This window comes from Phalacrocorax aristotelis, chromosome 17, assembly GCF_949628215.1.
Source record: "Phalacrocorax aristotelis chromosome 17, bGulAri2.1, whole genome shotgun sequence".
NCBI lineage: Eukaryota > Metazoa > Chordata > Aves > Suliformes > Phalacrocoracidae > Phalacrocorax > Phalacrocorax aristotelis.
This window is the reverse complement of record NC_134292.1, coordinates 6128673-6154707: the sequence shown is the minus strand read 5'-3', so window position 1 is coordinate 6154707 and position 26035 is coordinate 6128673. Positions and strand designations below refer to the sequence as shown.

The 26035-nt window shown below is 59.5% G+C and overlaps 1 protein-coding gene across 3 annotated transcripts; it reads right to left on the bottom strand.

The window, feature by feature from the left end:
- Positions 1–53: 53 nt before the first annotated feature.
- Positions 54–25591, bottom strand: SH2D3C (SH2 domain containing 3C). 3 transcript variants are annotated; one of them, XM_075112086.1, is made up of 12 exons: positions 25469–25591; positions 22774–23425; positions 18063–18102; positions 6897–7025; positions 6159–6607; positions 4283–4407; positions 3328–3905; positions 2982–3097; positions 2616–2787; positions 1773–1884; positions 890–1096; positions 54–742 (listed from the first exon to the last, which is right to left on the bottom strand). In XM_075112086.1, the coding sequence occupies exons 1-12, from the start codon at positions 25506–25508 to the stop codon at positions 567–569; spliced, it is 2796 nt and encodes a 931-aa protein (XP_074968187.1). In that variant the 5' UTR covers positions 25509–25591; the 3' UTR covers positions 54–566. The 3 variants fall into 3 exon arrangements, with proteins under 3 accessions (XP_074968187.1, XP_074968188.1, XP_074968189.1); XM_075112087.1 differs by lacking the exons at positions 22774–23425; positions 25469–25591 and adding an exon at positions 21586–21712; XM_075112088.1 differs by lacking the exons at positions 18063–18102; positions 22774–23425; positions 25469–25591 and adding an exon at positions 13224–13362.
- Positions 25592–26035: the final 444 nt, after the last annotated feature.

Here is a 26035-nt window from a genome sequence, read left to right as displayed (position 1 = left end):
GGACTCCCCACGTTAAAAGGGAGGTGTTTAAATGACACCCATGGGAGAGGGGATCACCTTGAGGAACAGCATAAAAGTTTATTGTATGTAAGAACCAAACCCATGAGATCTGTACACATATTTACAGAACAAAAGCATTGAGCCTATTTACAGGAACCATCCTTCACAAGTCTGTACATCGAGAAGTGATGGTGCAAACGTTTGCAAGCGGGATCCAGCAGCCGAGGGCAAGACAGGTGGAAAAGAAACGAAACCAAAGGGCAAGGTGAGGGGCACTGTGTAGCCATGGACCTCAGCAGGGCTGGGTGGTGGACACTGGTGCCTACTGTCCCCATCCGTCGGGGCAGTGGTGCGGATCCCCTGGCCCGTCATGCACCGAGGCGGTGGATGGTGGATGGGAAGTGGCTGCTTTTCCTCTTCTTCATCTCAAAACTGCTGATCGGTGTCCCAGTGCCTGTCTGGGCCATCTCTGCTCCTCCTGGTGCCAGGTGCCTGGCCCCATCCCTTGCCCTGCAGCCACCGGGGGTGGCAGGCTGGGAGCTGGGGACTCTCCCCCTGCCTGGGGGTTACAGCTCGCTGAAGCGCACCGCTGGCTCCAGCTTGTGGGACAGGGCAGTGAGGACCTTGTCGAACTTCTCATAGCGCTCGGCCTGGCTGCTCTCGGCCCCACGGCTACCCCAGAGCAGCCGCAGCTGGAACTCGGTGCTGAAGACCTCCAGCAGCTCCGCTCTGCCCTGGAAACCTGCAGAAAGGGAGAGTCAGTCCCACGGGGATAGGATTGGGACCCTGCTCCTGTGGGATGCTCTGTCCAGTGCTGGGCTGGAATTGACCCAGCTGCACACTGGGAATGTGGTGGAGGCAAAGGGGCTCTGCTGTCCCCATCGCTTACCCTGCAGCTTCACCTCGGCATTGGTGTGGTAGAGCCCGCCGTGGTGGGCCACCATCCGCGCTGCCTCCAGGTGGGCCATGACCACCTCCACGCCATTGTCAGTGGTGTCCCAGGGCTCGGGGCTGTCCGTGAGAGCCTCATCCCGCTCCAGGAGAGTCACAAGGGGCATGATGTGGGGAAAGGTGGTGTTGGTCAGCGGCGGCCCTTCTGCAGAGAGAGGCACCCTGAGGACCCCATACGGCCCCAGGCCCCTGCATTCCCCTCCCCACCTGCCCTGGCCCCACAGAGCGCTTGTGTGGCCACACAGCCCCACAAAGCCGGGCTGCCATCACGCTCCAGGGAGAGGCCTTAAGGCTCAGCTGTAGCACAGCAGTGGCTGTGGCTCTGCAATCGCTGTGCCCAGGGCCATTGCCATGTTCAACACCAGCTCCTCCCAGCCAGGCTTTCTGGTTGTGAGAGGAATGCTGCTGTCCCTGCTCAGGCTGTGTCTGCGTTTCCTAGGGCTGTGATGGGGAGCAGGTTTGCAGAGCCCAGCGTGCTGGGTGTTGCAGAGACATGCCTTTTCATCTTCTCCAGCTGGCCGCCCTGTCCCCTTGGCTTGGCATGCACCACCATGTGAGCATAAGGGTTTGGCTCGGCCGAGTTGTGTTTGTGCCCAGCTGCTGGTTTTATTTAGTTATGAAATGCTTCCTTGGGAAGGAAGGGGCAGCTGAGGCCAAACAGGCCCTTCTGGGTGATGGGGTGGTTCAGCAGCTGGAGGGGAAGCGTCTGGCACTGGCTGGGAGGGGTCAGAGCTCTCAAACGTGTCCCCCTCCAGCAAGGTCATACCCAGATGAAGCAGGAAGGAGCAGGCAGGCAAGAGAAAAGGAGTTGCTCCCGTTACCTTTCCCTTCATTCAGGCTTTTCAGGAACGGCTTGAGCTTCTTCTCATAGAGGATCGCACCCTCTGTGTGCCGCTGCCGCAGCACCATCCAGGTCTGCTCCAGCCGGGCGATCTGAAAGTAGATGGGGCAGATGGAGGGTGCTGGGGGCAATGCAGCCTCTGGGCACAGAGCTCCGGGCTTGCAGGGTGTTCCTAGGAGGGCACAGTCTGGCCCCAGAGCCATGACCCCAGCCTTGCATACAGTAGTGCCTGCTGCTCCCCAAAACAGCCTCCTCCACCAGTGCCCATGCCAGAGACGGCACATCCCTGGCACCAAGGCTTGGTTCAAGATTTCTCTCCCCTCCCTGTGCCTCAGGACAGCAGCTTACCCGCGTCACAGCAGCCTTGAAGATGAAACGCAGGGAGGGGGCAGCCATTCCACCTCCTTTGTGCGGGCAGGAAGCAAGACTTCCCAGCTGGGCTCAATTTAAAATTGAATTTTAATCTCCTTTCATCTTCCAAAGGGAGCAGTGTGGCCGGGAGACACTGCTGCCATGGCCTTGAGACTGATTTGTATTGTACCGGAGGGCAGATTCATTTCCTCCCAGGAACACAGCCCAACACAAAACAAAAAGCCCAGCCACCAAGATACCGGTGGGACTGTGCTGTCTGCTCCATGGAGGGGACTGCTCTTTCCTTTCCCTGCTTACATCCCAGCGGATGTGGCCCCACACCTCTCCCTGGGCATTTTGCCCCTTCTCCCCCCCCAATGGGTGCAGGAGCCTGCAGGACACCGGGAGAGGGATGTGTTTTGGGTGAGGGGGCTGAGCCCAGGCCATGAGGACGAAGGGAGTGTCCCTGTACCTGTGTCATTTCCAGGGCATTCATCACTGCTGCAAAACTGAACATGTTCCCCATGGTGCTCTTCAGCTCAGCAGCCAGCTGGATGGTTTTGTGGAGCAAGGCCGCCCGCTCCTCCGTGCTGCCCGTGCAGCCCAGGATGTCTACGGCGATCATTATGGACATGGTGTGAAACCTGCCGTGGGGCGAGACACAGAGCGGGGTCAGCGTGGCATGGCTGGGGATGTCCCTGGGGCTTGGCTGGGGCTCCTCCACCCTGGGAAGTGCAGCAGACCCCTCCCCGTGCCAAGCTTGGGACACCCCCAGGGGAGCCAGGCTGTGCCGTGTGGGGGAGCCCAGTGGGCTCGCCTCCGCCATGCTGTGCCGTACCGTTCCAGCAGGTCGAGGCGGAGCTGGTGGCCGTGGGGCAGAGTGAGGAGCTCCATGCCAGAGCTCACCCCCATGAGCCTCTGCATCTCCACCGTCACACCCAATATCCGGGCAACCTGGTAAGAAAGGTGAGAGCTGATTAGACCTTTGCTAATTGAGGAGAGGCTGAAGCGTCCTCGGGCAGCCTCTTGCCCCAGATCAGCCTCTGCCTGCCCTGGCTGATGCAGCACAGCAGAGCCCAGCAGGGATGCTCCAATGCTTGGGGGTGCCCTGATGCTCAGGGATGCTCTGATCCCCTACCAACCCAGAGCGATCAGAGGGCAGCGATGCCCGGCCCTGGCCGTACCAGACAGTCCACGTTGGTGATGTGTTTGGCCAGCGTCTTCACATCCACTTCTGCCAGCAGCTCTTTGACCTTCTTGAGCACGGCCATCTCTAGTGGTTTGTTCTCCTGGGGGATAAGCAGGGACTGGAAGGCCGCAGGGTTGAAGGAGGAGGTTGTCTCTATGGTGGGGGGCACAAAGGCCATGAAGTCCATCTCTCCTTTCAGCCTCTGCCCTGCCTCTGCTTCCCCAGAGCCATTCTCCACAGTCCCTCTTTGTCCTTCCTCCACTTTTAGCCTCTCCATGTAGCTCTTTGCTGGCAGCTGTTTGTTGTCATGAGCTGGCCGGTCTCTGCTGACTGGTGAGGTAGGGTGAAGCTGGCAGTAATGCCCCGTGTCCGGGTCGCTGTAGCTGTTCACGGAGGGAGAGGGGGAGGTGCGGGTATACCCATGGCAGGGAGTTGAGTGGGTGCTGTGGGCAGGGTCTGGCAAGGGTTTGCTGTTGTTCCCTGGGCACAGCTGGGGCTCGCTGGACCTTCTTATGACCGGAGAGGCGGGGGCAATCCCAGTCGCTTGGCAGGCATGTGGCTTTAGCCGTGTAACTGTAGGAAGCAGGAAAGACCCTGTTATCAGAGTCCAGAGATATGCACATGCATAGGGACCATGGATGCAGCAGCCTGGGGACATGGAGCTCGGGGAAAGCCCTGCTGCCCAAATGGACTCAGCTGGTCCCAGGACAGCTGCATGATGATGTGGCTGAGGACTGGCTGAGGTCCCATCGTCAGGTCAAGCCCTCCGTCTGGACAGTTTTCATTGCCATGCAAAGAGCTGGATGGGGTTTCGCTAGCAGGGAGTGACACAGGGGCTTGTCTTCCCAGCCAGGTCCATCCCCCTCCCCAGGTCCCTGCATCACACCCATGTCAAGCCCAGCCTGACCCACATCCCCACAGCCCCCCGTGGGATGGGGGGTGATGCCTACCCGTACTGTAGGCGGGTGACGCTGGGTTCTCGGAGATGGGGGACATCGGGGAGTGCAGGTCTTGGATCTGGTCCACGCTGACAGCACAGTTGCGAATGATGTCTCTGTGGTGGGGCAGGGACACGCTGGGGAGGGGGCAGATGGGGCAGGTTAGTCCCTGCAAACAGGGCCTGGGCAAGAGCAGAGGGGCTGGGAGAAGAGTTTGCTGCCCCACCACCTCCCCTTGGGTCATCACCTCTTTCCACAACTACCCATAACAGGCTCAGCTGGAGCAATGTGCAGGCAGTCCCTGCAGGCAGCTGGGAGCAGAAGGGGTCAGTACCTATATAAAGCAGGACAGCCCACCCTCTGGGGAGCTTGGTTCTGATGAGAAGAGGGATGCCAAGGTACTGCTTTGGGGTGAGGGATGGGATGACTCCAGGCTTTCCAGGGTGCTGTGGGGAAGTTGGTTTGGCAAAAAAGTGAGGGTGGGTAGTTTTCTAAGGTTGTGCTGCAAGGTGGTATCTGATACTGGATGTATTACTCTATTTCCACCCGACAGCTGTGTCAGGATGGCTAGATTAGTTGTTGCTCTAACCCAGACCTTAGGAGAGCTGGAAAGTGCCTGGAAGCTGCACTCTGAGCCCAGCAGGTGCCTGATGGAGGCAGTGAGGGGGCCTGGGTCAGTGAGCTGCAGTGCATGTGCTCAAGGAGCTGCATAGCAAGCAAGGAGATCTTGGGCTGGTGGGGCAGCAGTTGTGATTTGATGCAAACACTCTGCAATGGTGTTGCAAGAGATGCTGTGTCTGGTGTGGGCTGAGTGTGGGGAGGATTGCAGGGAGGCATGGCAGGTAATTTGCTGCTCTCCCTGCCATGGGTGAGGGCTGGACTGTCACGATGTGTTCAGTCTTGAGCACTGTGCCTCTGTGTTGGGAGGAGGATGGGAGAGCAGCAGCAGTGATAAGGGGTTAGGGGAAAATGTGAGCAGTGAGGAAATACTGACGGATCTGGGCTCTTCTTCTGGAAACATGTATGGTCTCCTGGAAGTCTGAGTGTTTTCCTTTTCCCTGCCATAACAGCTGGTTGCCTGCTTTCTGCTGGTGCATTCTCATCCTGCCCTTGGGCTGAGAATGTTGGGGCGGTGATAAAGCTGCTTGGCTCAACAACAGGCTGTGTCCTGCTGGGGAGGCAGGAGTAGATGGGTCCCTCCTTGGCTGCTGCATGTGAGGATGTATGTGTGGTTCTGGGCAGCCTGGGGCTGCCAAAAGCAAGCTGTGCAAAGGAAACCTTCTCCACCCCCAGAGAAGCCCATCTGCTCCAAGGTTAATGTGAGCAGATCAGCCATGCAGATACTGTGATCTGGAGGCTGTGCAGACCCCCATCAGCACAGTTCCATTGGTCTCCTGCCCATCAGGCTTTCAGCTCTGCTTGGTAACTCCTTGCACATGCTCCAGGTGAACAGAAAGGGCTCTAAAACTAAAAGGGCCCTTCAAATACAAATCAACAAATACCTTCTTGGTGGCTGGGACTGGCTCTCCCCTTGCATCTGCTTGGGAAATCTCAGCTCCCTGGCTCTGACAAGCCCTGACATGCTGGTAATCCTGGACTGGGTGATTGTAAAACACTCTCTAGCTTCTGACCTGCGATGCTAGTGTCAGGTCTGTTCACTGGGTGCCTGCTGCAGTAGCTCAGGGTAGCTAGCAGCCAGCCTGGGAGAAAACCCCAGTTTGAGCTGCGTACTGATTCCTCTCCCCCATACCTTTGCTGATCCTGAGTGGGACAGTTTCCATCCCTAAACCTCTGCCCTGCACCCAGGGAGCAGGGACCAAGTGTGGCCCTGCCTCTTTCCCAGTCTGGTCCTCTGCCCAGCTGAGGTGTGATGAGACTTCCTGCTCACCTGGTTGGGCACCCCTCAGCCCTGGTGATCTTGTCTGCCGTCAGGCCGTCCGTCATAGTGATACTCCTCCTCTTGATGTGCCCCCCTTTCTGGGTAGCGGGGCTGTGGGGTCCCCCATGCTTGCCATTGGCCAGCCCATAGCTGGCTTCCAGGTAGCGAAGGGGGAAGGTGCGGTTAATGGGGCAGTAGACGATGGCTCCGCTCTGCTCAGAGATGGCCTTGCGGTTGCCCACATAGAAGCGGACAAGGGCAGGTACATTGTCAAAGCTCTCCTGCTCAAAGAGGTACTGGACACGGGTATGGCCATCGCTGGACTTGACTGTCACCTTGTTGATCTTGAAGTGGAGGGGCTCATTGCGCCAGCGGCATGTCAGCACGTAGTCACCCAGGCTGGTGAGCGAGTCACGGATGAGGAAGTCACCGTTCCTCTGCACAAGGCTCTCCGACACCTGGCAGGGGACAGGGCAGTGGCTCAGGCACACTGTGTTGGATGGACCAGGAGGCATGGGTGGATGCTCCACTGGTGTGTTATTTGGGGCACGGACTTTCTCCCCTTGCCCCTGGCTCTGAGCTGCAGGAGGGCATTTCCCATGGCAAAACCAGGCAGCTCAGAGCTAAAGAAACCCTTGACCAGAGGCTTCCCAGGAGGACAGGCTGGTGGTTCTGTGTGGCCTCAGGGTGCTCTCCCCAAGCACCCAAGCAAAGGGTGCCCAGAGCCACCCACCTTCCCCTCCTCACCTCCCGGGGGATGCGGCCATGGTACCAAGCGTGGCTGCGCAGATCAGTGCTGCTCAGCTTCAGTTCCTCTTCCAGCTCCTTGTGAAGCTTCTCTGGTGATGAGTCCAGGATGTATTTCTCCTTGGAGAACTGTACAGGGGAAAAGAGAGCATCAGCTGGTGCAGCAGTGCAGGGCCTGGGGAGGGAAGGGCTGACCTTGGGGTGGGCTAGCAGGGTCCCCGTGTGAGGACTGCAGGACCCTCCATGGCACAGACACCAAAGATGCCAGCTGCCAGGAGTAGACCTGTCCCCAGGGGACAGATAACTCAGAGCTGTGTGTGAAGATCGCCACTTGTGGCAAAGGACACAGGTAACGTGCCTGTTGACAGTCAGGTCCTGCCACCAGCAGCACTTGGTGCTCGTTGGGAGCATGTCCTCACCATGTGTGATCACCCTGTCCCTGCCATGCTGTGCCTCTGCCCCAGCTCAGAGCTGAGTGTGGTTGGGCAAGAGAAAACCTGCCCCAGCTCCCTCTCAAACATCTCCAGGGCTGACCAATCACAAGAACTCTTCCAGGAGGAAACCTGCATTATTCCTCCTCCTTGAAACATCCACCACAATCCCTCCTCCAAAGGGTTAACTTGCTGTGTTTAGCCTGATGGTGGCATGAATAGCAATGGCAAATGTAAAGGGAACCTGCTGCAAAATTAGCTTTTTACCAGCACTGGTGCACCTGAGCCCGGAGGATGTAATTTCCCCCCTCCCTTCCCTCTGAGAGATAAGGGATGGCGTCATGTCTCCTGTCAGCTGGAGGCAGCCACAGCCACACTCCCTGCCTGCTGCTTCGCCAGCATTCCCAGAGGGCAGCCAAGGATGCCGAGCTGCCCGCATGGTGGGGCTGGTGCTTGTCTGGGGAGGCGAGTGCAGGCTTGGGGTTCCTGTGTGCTCCTCTCACAAAGCTGGGTCCCCCAGACAGTGCAGCGGCTTTGATGTGAGTCCCACTGTGGTGCCAGTGCTAGTGCCTTGGCAGTGCCACGTGGTGGAGTAGGGCCCGGGAGCCAGGACTCCTGGGTTCCCCCCACATCCCAGATATGTGCTGCCCTGCAAGAAGGATGTGTGTGTCACTGGCATGAACCAAGGAGCTTGGATGGGGCTACTGGGATGCCCTGTTCCACCGCTCCCATGAGCAAGAGTGGCTTGGTGGCCTGGCTCCACCTCTGGTGGCAGTGCCAGTGTGAGGAGGCACTGTAAGCTGTCCCAGCTCCTTGGCGCTTGTTAAGGCAGGATGCTGCAGGTGTCTCAGAGGACAGGCAGGGGCTTGACACGCTGCTGACACCACTCTGGCACTGCTGGAGGAGCAGGCTGTCACTCATGGCTGGCCTTGCACAGCCCTGGGGGCTGCAGCCCCACGCCAGTGAGCTGGGGACCTGCCTTGGAGCTGATCCCTTTGCCCAGCACTTCACCCTCTGCACCCCATATCAATTCCTTCTGCTCCTCTTGCAGTTGTGAGCAGGGAAAAAACATAAAGCACTGCACTCCTACCTACTGTTCTCTGGTCCCCCCCCTTCCCCAGGGGAGATGTGCCATCCCCATGGTAGCTGCATTCATCAGCCAAGCCAGGCAGCAATGCTGTCCTGGGGACACTGCTCCAGCCTGGGGAGGGGGAAGGAGGCTGTGAAGGGCCTGTGTGATGGACCGTGCTCTCCAGGGCTTACCCTCACCAGCCTGGACCTGCCCCTGTTCCTCCCTTCCCAACTCCTATTGAGTGGAAGCAGCCTGTGAAAACAGCATGGACTGAACTCAGACCTGCTCATCTGACTGTGTTTACCCTCCCCATGAGAGGGTCCTGTTCACTGGAGCCATGGGGACCTGAACCAGAAGACACATGGGTTGTCCCCTCCTGACCAAGGGTCATGGGGAACCAAGCACTCACTGCTGCTCTGGGGCCCTTGTAGAGAGAAAGCAACCCGGCACCACTGAACCCTATTAAAAATAAATGGTAGCCGGCAAATGCTGCTGAAGTCCAGCTGCCTCCGGGGGGCTGAGGCCGAGCAGATGCTGTTTCCATGACAACCCATCCGCTGCCACCGAGCAGACCTGGCTCGGCTGAGTGGCAGTGGGGACTCTTGGCTGTGGCACCCTCCCTGCAGCACGGCTCACCCCAAACTCCAGGGCAGGGAGGGACCCCCACATCCTCTCCTGTCTGTAGGCTAAAGCCATCAGAGCTGAGCCAGAAGCAATTTGGGGCTGGTGCTCCCCCGCCACCCCTGGAGCAGGGATTAGTGCCTGTTCTGCTCAGCATTGTACATCTGGGTTTTCCCCCAAATCCTCCCCATGCAAATGCACAGGATAACAAACACAAACCCAGCTGAGCAGTGCCTGGCGTCTCCAAGCCTGGATTTGGGCAGCAGCCGGCTGGCATCCATGCCAGGAGCCAGGTGCTAAGCTAGCAGGAGAGAACAGGAGGTTTGGGAGAGGCGAAGGAGGTTTTGCAACTTGCAGATGGGGGAGGGAGGCCAGTTGTGAACAGAGGGTGCTATAAGCCACCTTCTCCAGCCATGTGGAGGGCACTGTCTCTTTGGCTCCTCAGCTGGGCAATGAGATCCCATCTGACTTGCATGGCCACCAAAAAGCCACTGCTTGGAATGACTGTGTCTGCGACATCCAGGGAGACAGCAGGAGACTGATCATGGGGAGGCTTTTCCTTGGCGTGATGCGACTCTGGGGACTGGTTCTTGTTGTCTCTCACTCTTCCAACATGTACTATTTGCTGCTCGAATACCCGGCTGCTCCCCTCTCTCTGCAGGAGCTGGGCTCGCCCCAAGCCCTTGGTGTGAAAGACCCACATGATGTGGAGAGATGTGCTTCCTCCAGCCCCCGAGCACCGATCAACTTTCCTCTACTCCACTCTGTAGTGTGTCTCAGAGGAGGCCAGCTCACAGGCTGCCAGCTGGCCAGGCGCCGAGGCATGGGCACTGGGGAGGCACGGCATGGCAAGGCAGTGCAGGCCAGCCGAGCGCTGTCAGGAGCGTGTAAGCGGATGTCTGAGTGCTGCGCTGAAAAGGGCACTGCTTGGCACTCTCAGCTGTGCCAAGAGGACATCAAAAGATGTACGGCCCAACATGAGGTCTTGCATACTAGTGGGTTTCATGTGGGGAAAAGCCTTAACTTCCATTAGCACCTAGCTTGAGTGCGTGGTGCTGGCCTCCTGCATTGAGAGCCCCAAGGCCTCTTCCAGCTGAGCAGGAAGAAATGGGGATTAGAGCAGTTCTCCGAACCAGCCGCACCAGACAAACCAGCTCAGGAGCTGCCAGAGACAATGCCAAGCTCTACTTGAGGAATCCCAATCAGCAGCCAAGCTGGCTTGGCTGGAGAAAGGAGAGCTCCTCTGTCATGTTCAGTGCCCTGATGGGCTGTTGCACAGTCCCGGGGCTGGAGAATCCTCTGGTGCTGCTGTGCAACAGGGGCAGCCCCCACAAGAAGGAAGTTCCCCAGGCTCTCTATCCCTGCCCACTGCCCTGACTCTCCCTGCTGCTTTCTTGGGGCAGGAAGCACCTCCAGTCCCAGCTGAAGGGCAAGAGCTGTGGGGATGGAGGGTGCTGACAGCTGTGGTATGTGTAAAACAGTGGCTGTCGCTCTGCCTGGTGTAAGGAGAGCTTCGAAAGCAGGCATTTGGCTTTCTCTCCTTGCAAAGGTAATCTTATGAAACAGCAGTGATTTGCAGTCTGCTTTCCTGCTCTCCCCTCCCAGATCTGGAGGAGTTGCAGCTGAGGATGAAGTCAGCTTGGAGAGCAAGGTGTACTCACACCCCACCCCACTCCTCTGCCGATAACATCTGACTAACCTCAGGGCACCCAGCGCATCTGCTTTCCCTCCTGCTCTTGTGCTGCCTGCCCTGGGCTGGGACCCTTGCTAGGGAAATCTCAGCCTCTTCTGGAGTTTTCCACCCCTGCTCTGGCTGCTGGAGCAGCTTTTGGGCCTGGGAAGCAGAACTGGGAGGAAATGGAGTAACAAGGCGTTTGGAGCAGGTGTATGGGGAAAGCCCTAGAACTGTGTAAGGAGTCTTCTCTGCTTCCTCTGTACCTGGCAATGGGCTACTTCAGTGAAGTATTTCAGAGCTAATATCCTTGCTGAGACAGCCAGCATCATGGCAAACCCAAGCGCTCGTCTGCGTGCCTGCCTGGTGCAGGACTGCTGTGCTCACCAGTCCAGCTGCCAGGATCCACCTGAGAACGGTTAGTCCATCCTGCGAGACCACAATGAGAAAATCCCACCACAAACAACCCTCAATCTGTTACGGGTTTGCTCTTAGTCTGCATGCCCTGCATTGAGCCAGTCTGTCCTACTGATCTTGATATCCATATGAAAAATAAATAATTTGTTCCTCTGTCCTGCCTCACAATGGCTCTGGGCATCTTCATGGCCTCTGAGAAGGCACCAGCCCATCTGTCCACCCCATGGGTGACTGAAGACATCTCTTGGGTATGCCACATCTCCATTAGTCCCCACTGAAGGCAGACCTTGACTCAAGATCCCTGCCCTGGCATTCAAAGCCCTTTGTAGGACTGGCCCTGGCTACCCACAGGGTCTCCTCTCCCCTTGTCTGTGCTCCTTTGTGGCAGCTCTGGAGCCATTATGTCTGGCTGGCAGGGGTGGGGTGCAGCTGGGGTTGATGGCCAGGTACATCTGGGTGCTGTAAGGTGGGACAAGTGCCCCAGGTCTCATGGTGTGGTGGCAGAGTGCACTGCTACTGCTGCCCTGGGGGAGTGGGTCTCCAGTGCAGTGATGGGGTGTGTGTATACACACATTTCCATCCATCTATATATTACTTATCTCACTCCAAGACGGCAGCAGCGGCTGCTGCTGCATCCCTTTTCGGGGCTGCTATTGGCCAGAAATGATGTCAGTGCTTCCCAGGCTGGGTGCACTGCCATTGGTGGTGAACAGGGATGCGGCTGTCAGCTGGAAGCGCTCCAGTCATTCATGGGGACTTCAGTGTGTGTTTGCTGGGCACACTTGGACACAAATAGATGGTGAAAGATCTGGCAGAGCCAGGTGAGCACTTGGGGCACCACTTTTAACTCTTTCTGGGGTTGGGATGGAGCGCCCTCCATCCCCTCTCGCATCCCTGTGTGAAAGCCAGACACCCACCTGTCTCTCCCTTGTTCTGGCAGCAGCTCCCTGAAAGCACCCCATCACCCCCTGCAACATGCAGCCCAAGGGCTGCTTTGCTAAGGCATGTCCCCCTGTGCTGCTCAGTGGCCTTTGGACAACCGGGAAAAGCTCTTCTGCTTTTCCCTTTTCACCCCCACCAGCAATCAAAATCCCTGGCTTTGCACTGAGATCAGCCACAATCGTGACAAGACTTGAAATGCTGCTTCTGGGCTCTGTCTTACCCAGCATAATCTCTAAAGCTCAGCACCTACCTCACTCAGCAGGAGTATTGAATAGGACTGCCAGCTCTCTTGGCTGCTGGCTCCCTTCTAACTTGCAGTATGCTACAGCTCTTCCTTCAAACCAGAGCCTGCTTGGCTCTTGAAATCTTAAACACCTTTGCTCTCTAACTCAGAAAATGGAACCAATTCCTAGCACTGTGCCTCTCCTGTGCAAATGCCAGAATCCAAAAATAGGACACCTAGACTTGTGCCCAGACAGTGGCGGTGCTGGAAGCACCACAGAACAGGTGACAGATGGATCCCAGCTTTCTTCCAGTCACCAGTCAGACCTGTGCAGTGCAGCAAACACATGGAGACCCGGGCCAGGGAGCTGTGCCTTCATCTGGGCTCGGTCTCCCCTCTGTATTCAGAGATGCTCCCAGCACGTGTCATCTTTGGGGGATGCTAAATGCTCCCCTATGTGAGGTCTGCTGCAGGTAAGGGCTCCCTTCAGAGACTTGCGCTGCCTGTCAAAAGCGCTGCTCTGGGGGGATCCACCGGCTTTGGCTCTGTGACCCTGGCTGCGGAGGGAGCTGAGCTGTACCGCGCGAACTGGTGCTTGGCTCATCTCACACTAGCTACCTCCCTGACAAACGCAGGCAGGCACGCTGCCCGCACCCAGCCTTGCCAGCTCTGTGCTGAGGGCAGCGGGGCTCCCCGGCGGGACCCCGAGGAGGCCGCCGCCTCGTACCCACTCCCACCTGCAGCCCAGGGAGACGCGGAGCTGCCTCACGGCGGGTGCGGGGCCGGCCAATGCTCCCGGCGCTGCCTCTGCCGCTCCCGCTGTACCCCCTCCGCCGCCTTCCACACGCGTGCGGCGCTCGGAGCCGCTGCTCAGCGGCACCCGCGGGGTCTCCGCGCCGAGCGCGGGGCAGCCAGGCCGGCCCCGTGTCCTCCCGCCGCCCCCGCTCACCTGGACCTGCATGAAGGAGCCGCGGTAGAAGCAGCAGGCGGCGGCCGACAGGGCGCTCCACAGGCTGCACCGCTCCGTCATGGCGCGGCGCGCCTGGCCGGGGCTACCCGGCCCCGGCCCCGGCCCCGGCCCCGGCCCCGGCCCCGGCCCCGGCCCCGGCCCCGGCCCCGGCCCCGGCCCGGCGCGGGCTGCACCGCCGCTGCCGCCGCCGGGCTTCAATTTCAGCCGCTTCCCCGATTACCTCATCCCTTGTCGGCAGCGGGGGGCGGCACCGGCGCGGCAGCTCCGCCCCGGCCCGCCCCGCGGGGCCGCCCGCACCCGCCCGCCCAGCCTCCGCGGGCCCCGGGGGAGCCGGCACCCCCGGCCCTCCCGCGTCGTGAAGGCAACCGGCACCCCTGAGGGGAACCAGCTCCTCTGAGAGGACCCGGCACCGCTGAGGGGATCAGGCACCCCTGAGGGGACCTGGCACCCCAGCTGCCTGCACCCTGAAGGGACCCGGCACCCCTAAGGGGAACCGGCACCCCAGCTGCCTGCACGCTGAAGGGACCTGGCAGCCCTGAGGGGGACCTGGCACCCCAGCTGCCTGCACCCTGAAGGGACCTGGCACCCCTGAGGGGAACCGGCACCCCAGCTGCCTGCACCCTGAACGGACCCGGCAGCCCTGAGGGGACCTGGCACCCCAGCTGCCTGCACCCTGAACGGACCCGGCAGCCCTGAGGGGACCTGGCACCCCAGCTGCCTGCACCCTGAAGGGACCCGGCACCCCTGAGGGGACCTAGCACCCCAACTGCCTGCACCCTGAAGGGACCCGGCACCCTTGAGGGGACCTGGCACCCCAGCTGCCTGCACCCTGAAGGGACCCGGCACCCCTGAGGGGAACCGGCACCCCAGCTGCCTGCACCCTGAAGGGACCCGGCACCCCTGAGGGGATCAGGCACCCCTGAGGGGAACCGGCACCCCAACTGCCTGCACCCTGAAGGGACCTGGCACCCCTGAGGGGAACTGGCACCCCAGCTGCCTGCACCCTGAAGGGACCCCGCACCCCTGAGGGGAACCGGCACCCCAGCTGCCTGGACGCTGAAGGGACCCGGCACCCCTGATGGGAACCGGCACCCCAGCTGCCTGCATGCTGAAGGGACCTGGCAGCCCTGAGGGGGACCTGGCACCCCAGCTGCCTGCACCCTGAAGGGACCCAGCACCCCTGAGGGGAACCGACACCCCAACTGCCTGCACCCTGAAGGGACCTGGCATCACTGAGGGGACCTGGAACCCTTGAAGGGAACCAGCATCCCAGCTGCTTGCACCCTGAGGGGACCCGGCACCCCCAAAAGGAACCGGCACCCTTACGGTCTGTGCCCTGAGGGGAACTGGTTCCTCTGTGGGCACCCAGCTCCTCAGAGGGAAACCGGCAGCCCTGAGAGGAACCAGCACCTCTTATCTTCCCATCCCAAATCCACCTTCTCTCCCCAGTGACGCACACAGGTCAGGGACAGCCTCATCCCCTTCTGCCCACCCTGTCTTCCTTCACGCACACCCTGGTGATGCCTCTCTGGGGGAAGACACTAGTGCCTGCCTCACACAGTGGGGAGCTGGCTGCCTGCTTCCCACGTAGGCCATCTCTGAGTTCTGTTTAATTAAGGCTCCGCTTCGGTTTAATTAAGGCCACAGTTTCACGTATGGGATACGCGAGTCAGCGCTGATGACTCAAAGCATTGCTCCAGCCCTGACTCTTGAAAAAAAAACCCCAAATCCCTGCCTGGATCCACTGCTGATGCCCTGCCCTGCACATGGGGATGAGTGGGGTCTCCCCAGCACCCGACATTGAGCTCTGCACCTGCTTGCCCGCACCCAGCTGATCTCCCTCCAGGTCTGTCCTGCACCAGCATGGCCTGGATTTGGCCATGCTTTGCTAATGGGGGGATTTACACTCCCATCCACAAAGCATGTCCTGGCCCGAAGACCCCCATGTCTTCCCGTGTGCCCCTGCCCAAGAGGATGCTGTGAGCTGGGAAAGATATTCTTGCTGCCACCCACCACAGAACCCTGCAGCCTCCCCGCTAATTAATTCAAACAAGCCCCTGGCGTCCCCAGGCAGAGAGGCAGCAGCCAGGGCTGATGAGATACAGGTCCCCCGAGCGGCTCCTCCGCACAGAACAAAGAGCTCGGAGGCGCTTGCCAGGCCTGCGCTCTGCCCCTGGTTTTGCAGGGGAGAGAGGAGACAGGAAAGCAGCATGGGTTTGTAGAAGGACAGGGCTGAGGTGCAGGAGGAAGGGAGGGAGCACGCACCCTGCAGGCAGCAAACACTGCATGGCAGGTGCTCATGGATCCCATGGGTGCCTGCAGCCCCGCCGGGATGGGTAGGGTGCGTGGGCTCTCTTCCTCTCCTCTTGCACGGGGCTGAGGGACAGACCAGATGGCAGCGTGCAGGGAAACACTGCTCCAAAAGGATCCGACGTGAATCATCCTTCTGCCAAGGCTTCTCCCCCGTGACGGGCTCTGTGGTTTCCCTCTGAGGGTCTCACTGAGGGAGTGTGTGGGAGTCTCATGGGGCACTGCAGGGTGATGCCCCCCTTACTGTGCCTGTGCTGCCCCTCCGCAGGGGGAAGCTGAAATGTCCGACTGAGTTCTCACCGGGATGCACAACAGCTTTGATGGCTGCTGCTCTCCCAAAGTGTAACACCATTCTGCAGCTCCTTCACCTGCGCGAGGACCAAAGCTAGGCTGGCTGGGATGTTAGCAAATGGAGCCGGGCATGCAGATTTCCCAGGCAGCTTGGAAACACCAACCCTTAGGCTATTATTAAAGCACGTTAATTACCAAGTGCTTATTGATCCTGGCTTTCCAACCCTCCCTAGCTCCTGGTTGCACCTCTAATCACGGCAGGCTTGGTGATGGGAGAGCTGGCCCCGCCTGGTTTGTGGCTGAAGCTCAAGGGCTGATGTTTGGCAGTTCCTTGGTGCATATCTGGACAGACCTGTCTGTGAGCCTTTGCTCTTGCGGGCTTTGCAGCACATCCTCTCCCTCCTCCTGACTCTCTCCTTTACTGTCTCTTTTCTTCCTGTCTTTCCTCTGCTCACCCCTGCAGCGGTGTTTCCTCTCTACCCATTTCCCTCCCAGCTGCAAAGTGAGGACCTATTCCAGCGGCAGGTCCCAGCCCCATTTCCCCTTCTCCCAAGGGATCCCAGGCACAGCAGTCAGCAGCCAACTCCCCACACCGACTCCCGCAGGTCCTGGGGCTGAATGCTGCTGGGTGCTGAGCACCCTGCAGCTGCATGGGCTCCCAGACAGGCACAGTGCCTGCAATCAGCCGGAGTGCCCCTAACATCCCGGTCACTCACACTCCAGATAATTACTTATTTGACTAAAATAGCTGCTGTCACTGCAGCCATCAGTTGCTTCCGTGACCAAAGGCAAGTGGCGTATAAATCACAGCCCATCAGCTGTGTCTGGACAGCACAGGGACAGGTCAGAAATAAAGGCTAGATAGCTCAGGTCTGGGATCTGCCTGGAGAGTAGGGAATTCTCCTGGCTCACCAAAAAGAACTCAGTCCCATAGGCAAAGCCATATCCATTGTTCCACACCCACGTTGCTTCAGTCTATTAACTCACAAGCCATAAAATGCACCCGTCTCTGGGTGCACACGCTGACAGTACAAGGGAAAACACCCCAAACCATCCACCACCACCTTGCCGTCACAGGACTTGCCTCTGTGAGCAGATGATTTCCTGCGCATCCTGAGGTGCCCCATGCCAGGGCTCTACCCTGCAAAGTCCAGCTGGAGCCTTGACACTCCCATCAGAGCCTCACTGCTCCGGCACATGTCCCACTTCTAGCCTGTGAGCTCCCCCTCTGCCATTCCCACATGGCTAAAGGAAGAGGAGATGAGGGACATCCCACCTGGAGGATTGCTCTGCTGTAGGTCAAAAAGACACATCCAACCCCCCTACCCAGAGGCTGCCAGTTGCCAGGCCCAGTATGTGGCATCCTCATTAGCCCCAAGGCTGGACCTGGCAGGGGGTGACCCCCATTAGGAGGAGCAGACAAGCTCAGGGTCCAGCCAGCTCTCTCCTGAGCCTGCTGGTTGGTGCCACCATGGGGGGTTCCCACGTTTCCATGCCTGGCTACAGCCACCATCGAGAGCCCCAAGTCCCAAAGATGAAGGTTCAGGACTCTGTACTAATGACATCACCCAAACCAGGCACCTCAAGTCACTTCTCACCAACCACATTGCATGGCACCAACCACCCAGGCAGGTTTTCAGTGCTCCATCCCCAAACCACACAGCATCCCTGTCACTGTTCCTCTGTGCCTGCCTGGCTCCCATTGTGCCAGCAGCCTCCTGCAAAAGAGCCTGCTCTCCTCCAGAGCCAGGCACCTCGCTAATGAATATCTGGCCGTACATGAAGAGTCCTCAGGAATGTTAATAATTTGCTGGAGGATAAGTAAGAGATTTGGAGAGATTTACCCCGAGTTTCATGTGACAGCCACGAAAGTGGCTCAAACCCTTCCGTTTCTTTACATGGGGGTGGAGGGAGGAGGCTGCCCCTGCGTTTGTGGCATTGGCAAGTGATGGAAAGCACAAAGTGCAGGCAGCTCCTGTGGGAGCAGCACTGGGGGGACCATGTAGGGTTTGTGTCTCCTCTGCCTCCCCTGGCCTTGCCATTTCTGGCAGGGAACTTCTTCCAGGGCCAAAGAGAGAGCCTGGAGGAGGTGGTGGGACAGCGGGTGCAGCACTGAGCACCACACTGGCATAGGACCTGGCCAGCCCTGGGGCCACCATCCCCTTTCCACTGCTGACACCCAGCCAGGGCAGCCTGTGATTGCACTCAGCGTCTTACCTTCACGTATTCGCTGCCAGACTCCAGGCCATCGTGGGGGCTAGAAGGAAGGGGAAAAATAAAAATACATAAGCAAAGGGCAGTAAGTCATGACAGTCAGGTCAAAGGCAGTGGTGGGCCAGCCAGGGAGAGCGGGGATCTGTGCCCCTTGCCTTGACATGGGGCTGAGAGCATGGCCACAGTTTTGGGAGAGGTTCCCAGGGCCCCAGTACTGTTCCTGCCCGCTCCGTGCCCACTCTCGGTGCAGGGCTTAGCCTCCCTAATGCGATCAGGGAAGAATGTGGCCTTTTTAGAGGATTTCTCCCCATATCGGCTTGGGACCATGTTAGCTGAGCCAGGGAGACCCAGCAGCCAGGCTGGGGTCCCTGCAGGTCATGGTGCTGGGGGGTGCATGCCAAGGTGGGGGGGCCTGTGCCCAGCTCCCCAGCAGAGCTACGCTTTCAGTAGGCATCTGCTGGGAATGCCACCCAGGCAAGCATTTCTGACTGTTTCCCTACGGCCTTGTGCAACCCTGCAGAAATCAAACTCCCACTGAAACCAGGGGTGAACTGCAGCGTCCTGGCTGAGACTGCAAGGTTTGCCATCCCAGCACACAGCCAATAAAACCTCCCATTCTCCTTGGTGACCTGTTCACTCTTAGCCCTACCGACAACCAACCCAACAACCCTGCAATGCAGCTGAGCCGGCAGCTTCTTTGCCATCATTTCATGAGGGACACAGATGGCCGCTACTCTTTCCTGAGCATGTAGCAATGCTGCTACTGCTTTTTGTGCTCTTGTAGATCAAGGTATGTGTCTATACGGATGAGTCCAAGGGGGACAACAGAGGGTTCAAAGGGAGAGAGGCTGTAACAGCCTAAGCTGGGATGTACTACCCTGAGTTCTCACCTTTCAGAATAAAATACAAGAATTCAGACTTCTTTAACCAGAACCCAGTACCTGTTGCCTCCCCAGTGCCAAGTTTCAGCATGGACACCCCACTGCTTGCCGAGGTTGCCTGCCCAAGCATGGGGCGGCAGCAAGGGCCCTGGGATGGCCGGCTGTCAGCACAAGGGCAGGCAGCTGTAACTAAGAAATAACCAAATCCGAGCGCATCACAGGCCCAGGACGTCTATTCCCTGCCAGGAGCTGCCTTGCTCCACCTAGTGCCTACAGCCACGGCTGGATCCCCACCTTGTACTGGGAGCTGCTGGGGGCCCTGCACACAAACCCCTTCTGGGATCCGCACCAGTGACACCCCATGGGAACTAAATTCCTCCTCTATGGGCTCCCTTCAGGTTGGGAATGGTGCCTGGTGGCTCAGAAATCAGTTGCCCAAAGGGAAACGGGTGGCCGAGGCAATTGCTGCCAGACATTGCCCCACTGGGCAATCCCCATGGCATTACAGCAGGTCCTGCTGGGGTCAGCATGAGACCCTCAGGGCATCCAGCTCTGCAGCGGGCAACCCCCACTCCTCCAAGCCCACCCTGCTGAAATCGCATCTCCCACTGGCCAACTGAGAAAGGGGAAAGGCTGAAAATCAAGCCCACACTTTTTTTGGGTGAAAAAAATAGAGGAGCATTTGGGAAGGGGAACGGACACAGACTCCCCTGGGCAGCCATGGGCTGCCTGCCCACCCCGGCGCTGCCGCTCCAGCCTGTTTGCCTTTCACACGGCCGCAGAGGACTGCCTGGTGGTGTGAGAGCCGTGAGAAAAACCGGCAGGAGGATGGGGGGCCTCTGGGCAGGAAATTGGGAGCATGGGAGCAGCTGGGAGATGCTGCGAGGGCCAGGGCAGGGGAGGCCCCCGTGCTGGGGAAGGGCAGCAGCTGGGGCCGGGGAGGGGCTGGGCACTGCAGCCCCCCTGGTTCTGCGCATTCCTGGAGGAAACAGCATTTTTGGGGGCAGCTGAGTGCCTGGGAGAAATTCCAGGGCTGCCTTTGGAGCATGGCCATGGCTGAGCTGCTGGGATCCGGCACTACAGCGGCAGCACTGGGGAGTGGGCTTTCAGCAGGGTGGCTGCTCCTTTTGGGCTCAAGAAGGCATCAGTGACTTGCAAATGTGCCAGGCTCTGGGCTGGCTGCTGGGAACGGTCCAGGGTGATCGTGATGGGTCAAGCCCCAGTTTGAAGCCCAAGTTCTGCTCATCTTTGGACACGGGTGCAGCTGTGCCCCAGGGAAAACAAGTTTGGGTACCTTGTGCCTCAGTTTACCCCGCTGCAGAGCTGCCTCCTCCCAAGGTCTTGGCTGGCAGTGCTGCCAGAGGGGTCTGCCAGCAGCTGCGGGCAGCGCCCTGCCTGTGCCCTGATGGAAACAGCATTTCCCATGACTTGCGCACAGCCGCGCGTGGAGGGAAGTCAAGTCATGTCCGCTCTATGACCTGCCTGTGGTCATCTCCCATTAGTCACTGTGTCCCCGTCAGAGTCACAGTCACCACCTTGCTCCAAGCAGGCCCACTGGTTGGGTGCTGCTCCCTGTCCCAGAGCAGTGCAATTCCCCCCCTTGAGGGCCTGATCCTGCAGGCAGCGTCCCTGAGAAAGTCCTCCCATGCATGAGCATCCTCAGCCCATCCTGCCTTAGGTCTGCCCTCACCGGGGATGTTCGGGGTGGGGGGCAAGCAAAAATGTGGCCCAGGGCCATGCTTGTTCCCCTGCCCTCCCTCCCCATGCCGCTTTCAGTCCCTCTGCATGAGTGCATCCTGTGCTGGGCAGCAGGCATTGGCCTCTGCCATAACCTTGCAGAATGGACTGTCCCGGTCCCCAGGGATGTGCCTGTGCAGGAGGAAGGGCTGGGGCGCAGCACTATCCCGGTCCTGCTTCCGCTCATCCGCCCTACAGCAGGGCCCGGCCATGGGGATGGCTCTGGCAGATGGCTGCTCCCCGAGCCTGGGGCTGTGGCAGGGACTCTAAGTAGAGCACGGAGGGGCAGAAATGCCCCTGATGCCAAGTCCTGCTCTGGTCACTCTCATGCCTCAGTTTTCCTGGCAAACAGCATGGCTATGTTCATTATCAGGGCAGCTCCAGATGATACAAAAGAGCATTTGGCCCTCGATTTTTGGGGATCCAATTCCCCACTCCCCTAAGCCAAGATGCCTGGGTGACCCACACATGTTCCCCTGCTGCTTGGCTCCCAGCTGTGCTAGACTGGGACCTAAGTAATTTCTGGGGGACACAGGGTCTGTGCAAGCGCTGTGCACTCTCCACGGGGACCTTCTGCCACTGCTGGGGCTCTGAGCTCACCAGAGGATGTGGCAGTGCTGCCAGCCCCCCAAGCCTCTGGCCCCCCGAGCCAGCCACAGCCCCCCAAGCCGCTCTGCCCTGGCACTGGGTCTGACTGCGGTTTCGGCAGCCGCAGCTGATGTGCTCGCTCTTTCCATGAGCAAACACTGCCATGGGCCGTGGCCCTCGGTGGCCAAGCAGCAGCTCTGGCAGCATCTGCATCGAGGCTTTGTGCCCACCCCAAGCAAAGCCCCTTCCCAGCCTCTTCCTCCCCATCCCCTTCACTGTGCCGGGGTGCAAAGGGTGGCCAGCGGGCCAGGACGTCTTACCTGCCCTGTCCCAGGGTGGGAAACCTCCTGCCTACTGCTGTCATCGGCCCTGCGCAATTTGGCAAGCGTCTCTGCTCCGGGTTGGGGAGAAACTCTCCCAGGCGCTCTCCCGCCTTGCACTGAGCTTTGGGACTTTGGGGCGCGCAAGGCGGTGGCGGACCCTCCTCCTTCCCGTCCCAGCCCTCCTCCGGCCCTCCCTTCGCGGCCGGCAGGAATGTGTGGCCGGCACAACCCGGCTCCCACCGCCAGCACGAATTCCTCCTCCTCACCCAGCTCCTGGGGCCACCCGGACTGCTTGAATGCTCAGTGCCGGGGCAAGGAGCCCCCAGCCCCAGGGCAGCGCAGGGGCAACAGGGGTGTCAGGGGCCACCCGAGTGCGGAAAGAGGAGAGTTGGGCCAGGGAAGGGATGGTATGATGGGACCTTGTTTTGGGAGAAATTTGGAATTGGTGCCTCCACCCATACCCCTAGTCCCATGCACACTGCTGGGCTGGGGATGCATTTGGCCCCTCGTGCCCAGACGCCCAGGTGATGGGCAGGAGGTTAAAAATCCCTCCTGTTCATTCTGAAGTCAAAACCCTCCAAAAAATCCAACCCTTTGGGGGCTGAGCCCCCAGTTTGGCCCAGAGGATGGGTTTTGTGCCTGGAGGGGGGCTTTTGTGCCTGGAGTGGGAGGTTTGTGCCCAGAGTGGGGGGTTTATTGGCAGATGATGGAAATGGGGATGGGGTGGCTGGTTTCAGGGATTGCCCCTGTGCCTTGAGAGAGGCAGTGCTGCTCAAGGAGCGGGAGGAGGATGGAGGGGGTGGAAAAGAGGAGAGCGAGAGGTGGAGAGGGCTGGGACAGTAAAGGTCTGAGTTCTCCACAGCGCATCCCGGCACTGGAACAGAGCTGATGGCAGGACAAAGGGACGCTGGGGCTGAGCGGGGCTGCGAGATGTTTCCACCCCATCCGGAAATGGGAGGGAGCAGAAATCCCACAGGAAACCTCGATCCCATGGAGCTGCTGACCTGGCCATGCTATGGAGCACTCCGGCCGCGCTGTCCCACCAGCCAGGTGCATCCCGCTGGCACTGCGGGTGAGGCAGAGGCACTGCAGGGCCCCTGCTGTGTCCCAGCCCCCGCCCTTTGCCCTGGGGGGGGCAGAAAAGAGGGCCCAGCAGAAGGCAGAGCAAACCCAATGGGGCCGTACCTGTCCAGGGAGCTCTCGCTGGGATGTTCTTGCCCCTTTCCTGGCAGATCCCCATTGGCAGTCTCCACTCCTGCTGCTGTACCAGGGCTCAGGGTTTGGCTGGGGTTTGGGGCCGGGATGGAGCTCAGTGCCTCTGTCCTGGGGCAGGAGACATTCCCTCCAGGCTCCTGGTCTGTCCTGGTCATCGCTGCCCCTGGAGTGTCCATGGGCTGAGCCTTTTCCTCATCCTGCTCTGCTTGCCCAGTGGCTGAGGGTGAGTCCATGCCCAGGTCAGGGGTGCTGGACATGTTGGAGGCCTTGGGGTTGGGGAGCGGGGCTGTCCGGGGGGTTTTGTCACTGAGGGTTCCTTTCTCCCGGCAGCTCTGGCCACTCTTGGCTTTGTCCAGGCTCTTTCCTGCCTTGCCCAGGTTTAGCCTGGGCATGGTGCCCATGTGGCTGTACATGTCTGACGACCGGGCGTAGGGGCCGGGGCTCTTGGGCATGGTGTTGAGATCATCCTGGGTGCTGTTGAAGGGCTCCTCCAGGAAGCCATGGGGAGGAGTGAGACCTTGCCCCAGGCTCTCAGGAGAGCTGGGGGCCACAGACATGCGCCGGAGGGTGAAGGAGCGGGGGATGCTGCTCAGGCTCCCAAAGCCTTTGAACTTGAAAAACTCTGGCAAGGAGAGAGGAAAGATGGGTGTGGGGTTACTGTGGCATGGTGTGGTGGTGAGGTGTGGTGTGGTGGCTCCTGGCCCAGGATTGTGGTGGGCATGAGGCACTGCACCATGGTGCAGTCTGGCGTCAGCACTGTTACTCCACTCATCTCCGGTCCCAGCCTGGCATGCCTGGGGTGTACGTGATGCTGCTCAGGGCGCCTCTGCTAGCACTCTGGGATGGAAGGAAACATCCCCTGGTGCCCTGGCAAATCTAGTGGCTGTGTTTCCCCACTGCAGTTGCAGGGGTAGAGAAAGAAACACACCCTGGTGAGCAGGCAATAACAGAAATTGTTTCAAATCTTTTCCTCTTGCCCTCCACCTCCCTGGTTCCCCTGGTGAACTCTGGGCAGGGCTGGTGGCTGTGCCCATCCCCATAGCCTCAGGACATCCCTCTCCAGGACAAGAGCGCCACATCTCCCCAGAGGGTGAGGGTCCTGGCCACATGTGATGTGCCCATGTGTGCACGTCCGTCACCAGCATCGTGGAGCAAGAACTGACCATTGGTGCAGCACCTGGCAGTGCTCATGCAGCAGCCCTGGCTGTGGGCAGGAGATAACCTCCCCACTTCCTTGGCTGAGTCCTCAGCCCCTCGCAGCCTCCTTGCAGCTCCCAGCTGCCACCTGCAAGGGCTGAGCGCAAAGCGTTTACTGGAGAAGTATTTATAACCCCAGAGGGCGGCTTTGTGTTCCACACCTCAGCCCCAGCTCAAATCTGCTTGCCTCTGCAGTGCAACCCTAAGCCAGTGCCGGTGCCTGCATGAGGACGGCAGCATGCGGGGCAAAGTGGGTTATGGCCTTAGCTCTGCAGGGCAGTGTTTCACTGCCAGAATCCTGGTGCTCTGGGTGCCTCCGGGGGTTTTGCAATTTTTATGCCCAAGTGGGGCTCTGCAAAGCTTCTTCCCCTCCAGGCACTGCAAGTTTGCTGAGGCAGGAAGTGACACGCTGCAGCGGTGCTGGTCGAGAAACTGGGTGTCTGGGGGCCACCCAGCCATTAGACCCCCACCTCCTGCCATGGGCTCTACAGGGCTTCCCTGCAGCTGGCTGGGGCGAAGGGCCGTGCAAGGTGCTGCAACAACCTAAAAGCCCTTCTGCATGGCAGAAACTTTGTGGCCTGGACAAGGTTATAGGCAAAACTGCTTTGGGTTATACATCCCCTCAGGATCCCAGCATCCTCTGCTGCTGGCCGGTGGGAAAGGCAATGTGGAGGACTTTCCCTATCTTCCTGCTCTCCACCAGAAAGGAAAATCCCAGCTGGGATGGGGCCATGGGTTTTGCCAGTGAAGGGGTCCCAGGAGAATGGAGGGACTGGTTCCCCTCTGGCGCCGGCATCGTGACAGGAATGCAGAGAGCAGCAGCAAAGGATGGCTCCCGCGCAGCCCAGCTCTGGGAAGTGGGGTGAAGGCTACTGCAGCTGCCTCCAGGGGCTCTGGGGGAAACTCAAGGTCTGTGAGAAACAGCAGAGCTCACTCCCGGTGGGTACCAAGTGCTTCCTCTGAGAGCAGGCAGTGGGAACCTGCTCCCAGGCTCCCACCCCTGCTCCTCCATGTCACCCCCATCCCTGTGCTGCAGGAGCACCCTGCAGTGGGGAGCCTGGCACCCCCAGCCCCGGCACTGGCTGGTATCCCCAGCAATGCACCCTGAAGGAAGTGATTTGGGGAGTGAAGACCCCCAAAACCCCTTGTGCATCCTCCTGGGTTGCATCCCAGCACACAGTGCAGGGCTGGGCTGCAGCAGACTGTTCCCAGTCCCAGCACCCAGCTCCTAAGCCAATAGCACTGGGGCTCACCCCCAGCCGTGGAAATGGAAACCCCCAAAGCCGCTCACCCCAATGAACTTCCTAACGAGACCAGAGCCCATCTCAGCTCCAAACAACCCCAGGCAGTAGCAACTCGGGGAGTATGTAAGCACACACTCACACTCACTCTCAGGCATCCCCCCTCCCCACCAGGCTGCCCAGGTGAGCACCCTATCACCCACCCGCCCTGTCCCACAGCCACTTACTAAACTTCTTGAAGCTTGCTCGTTTCTGGCCCTCAGCCATGACTGTGCCGGTTCGAGGCCGTGGGGACCAGGAGGGAAAAGTTTATAACCGTGAAGCCCTTCCCTGCCTGCTCCTCCCTTCCTGCCCCCGCCCCCCTGCAGTCACTCATAGCTCACTTGGCGTTTCCTCCCAATGCTGTCATCTGCTCCTGTCCCCGCTCCTGTCCCTGCCTGTGTCCCTGTTGTCCTCACAGTCCCCCTGTCTGCTTGCACCCACCTGGCCACCTCTGGGGCCCTGGTCTGGGGATGCCTGGAAGATGTGGAACCCCAAAAAACCCTGTGTGCCAGCCTGAGAGGAAGGTGCCAGCCCTATGGAGGAAGGTGCCAGCCCTGCAGCCAAGGGTCCACTATGCACATTTGTGGCTCAGCCCCTGCCCTCGTTGGGCCCCATGGGGTGATAGCCAACTGTCATCACTACCAGTGGGAGTCCCCTATCACCAGCTGTTCTCTCACACTGGGGGACCTTGGGGTGCCCCGTAGGAGCATTTCCATGCAGGACGGAGTGGCCTGGGCCCAGCAGGGAACCAC

Bases quoted from the DNA above. Each gene is read 5' to 3' on its own strand.
- SH2D3C (XM_075112086.1), bottom strand. From the start codon at position 25,508: ATGGCTGAGGGCCAGAAACGAGCAAGCTTCAAGAAGTTTA. The intron at 23,426-25,468 runs GTAAGTGGCTGT...TCTCCTTGCCAG, and splicing joins AGCAAGCTTCAAGAAGTTTA to AGTTTTTCAAGTTCAAAGGC. The intron at 2,788-2,981 runs GTACGGCACAGC...GCCCCACGGCAG, and splicing joins CGCCTCGACCTGCTGGAACG to GTTTCACACCATGTCCATAA.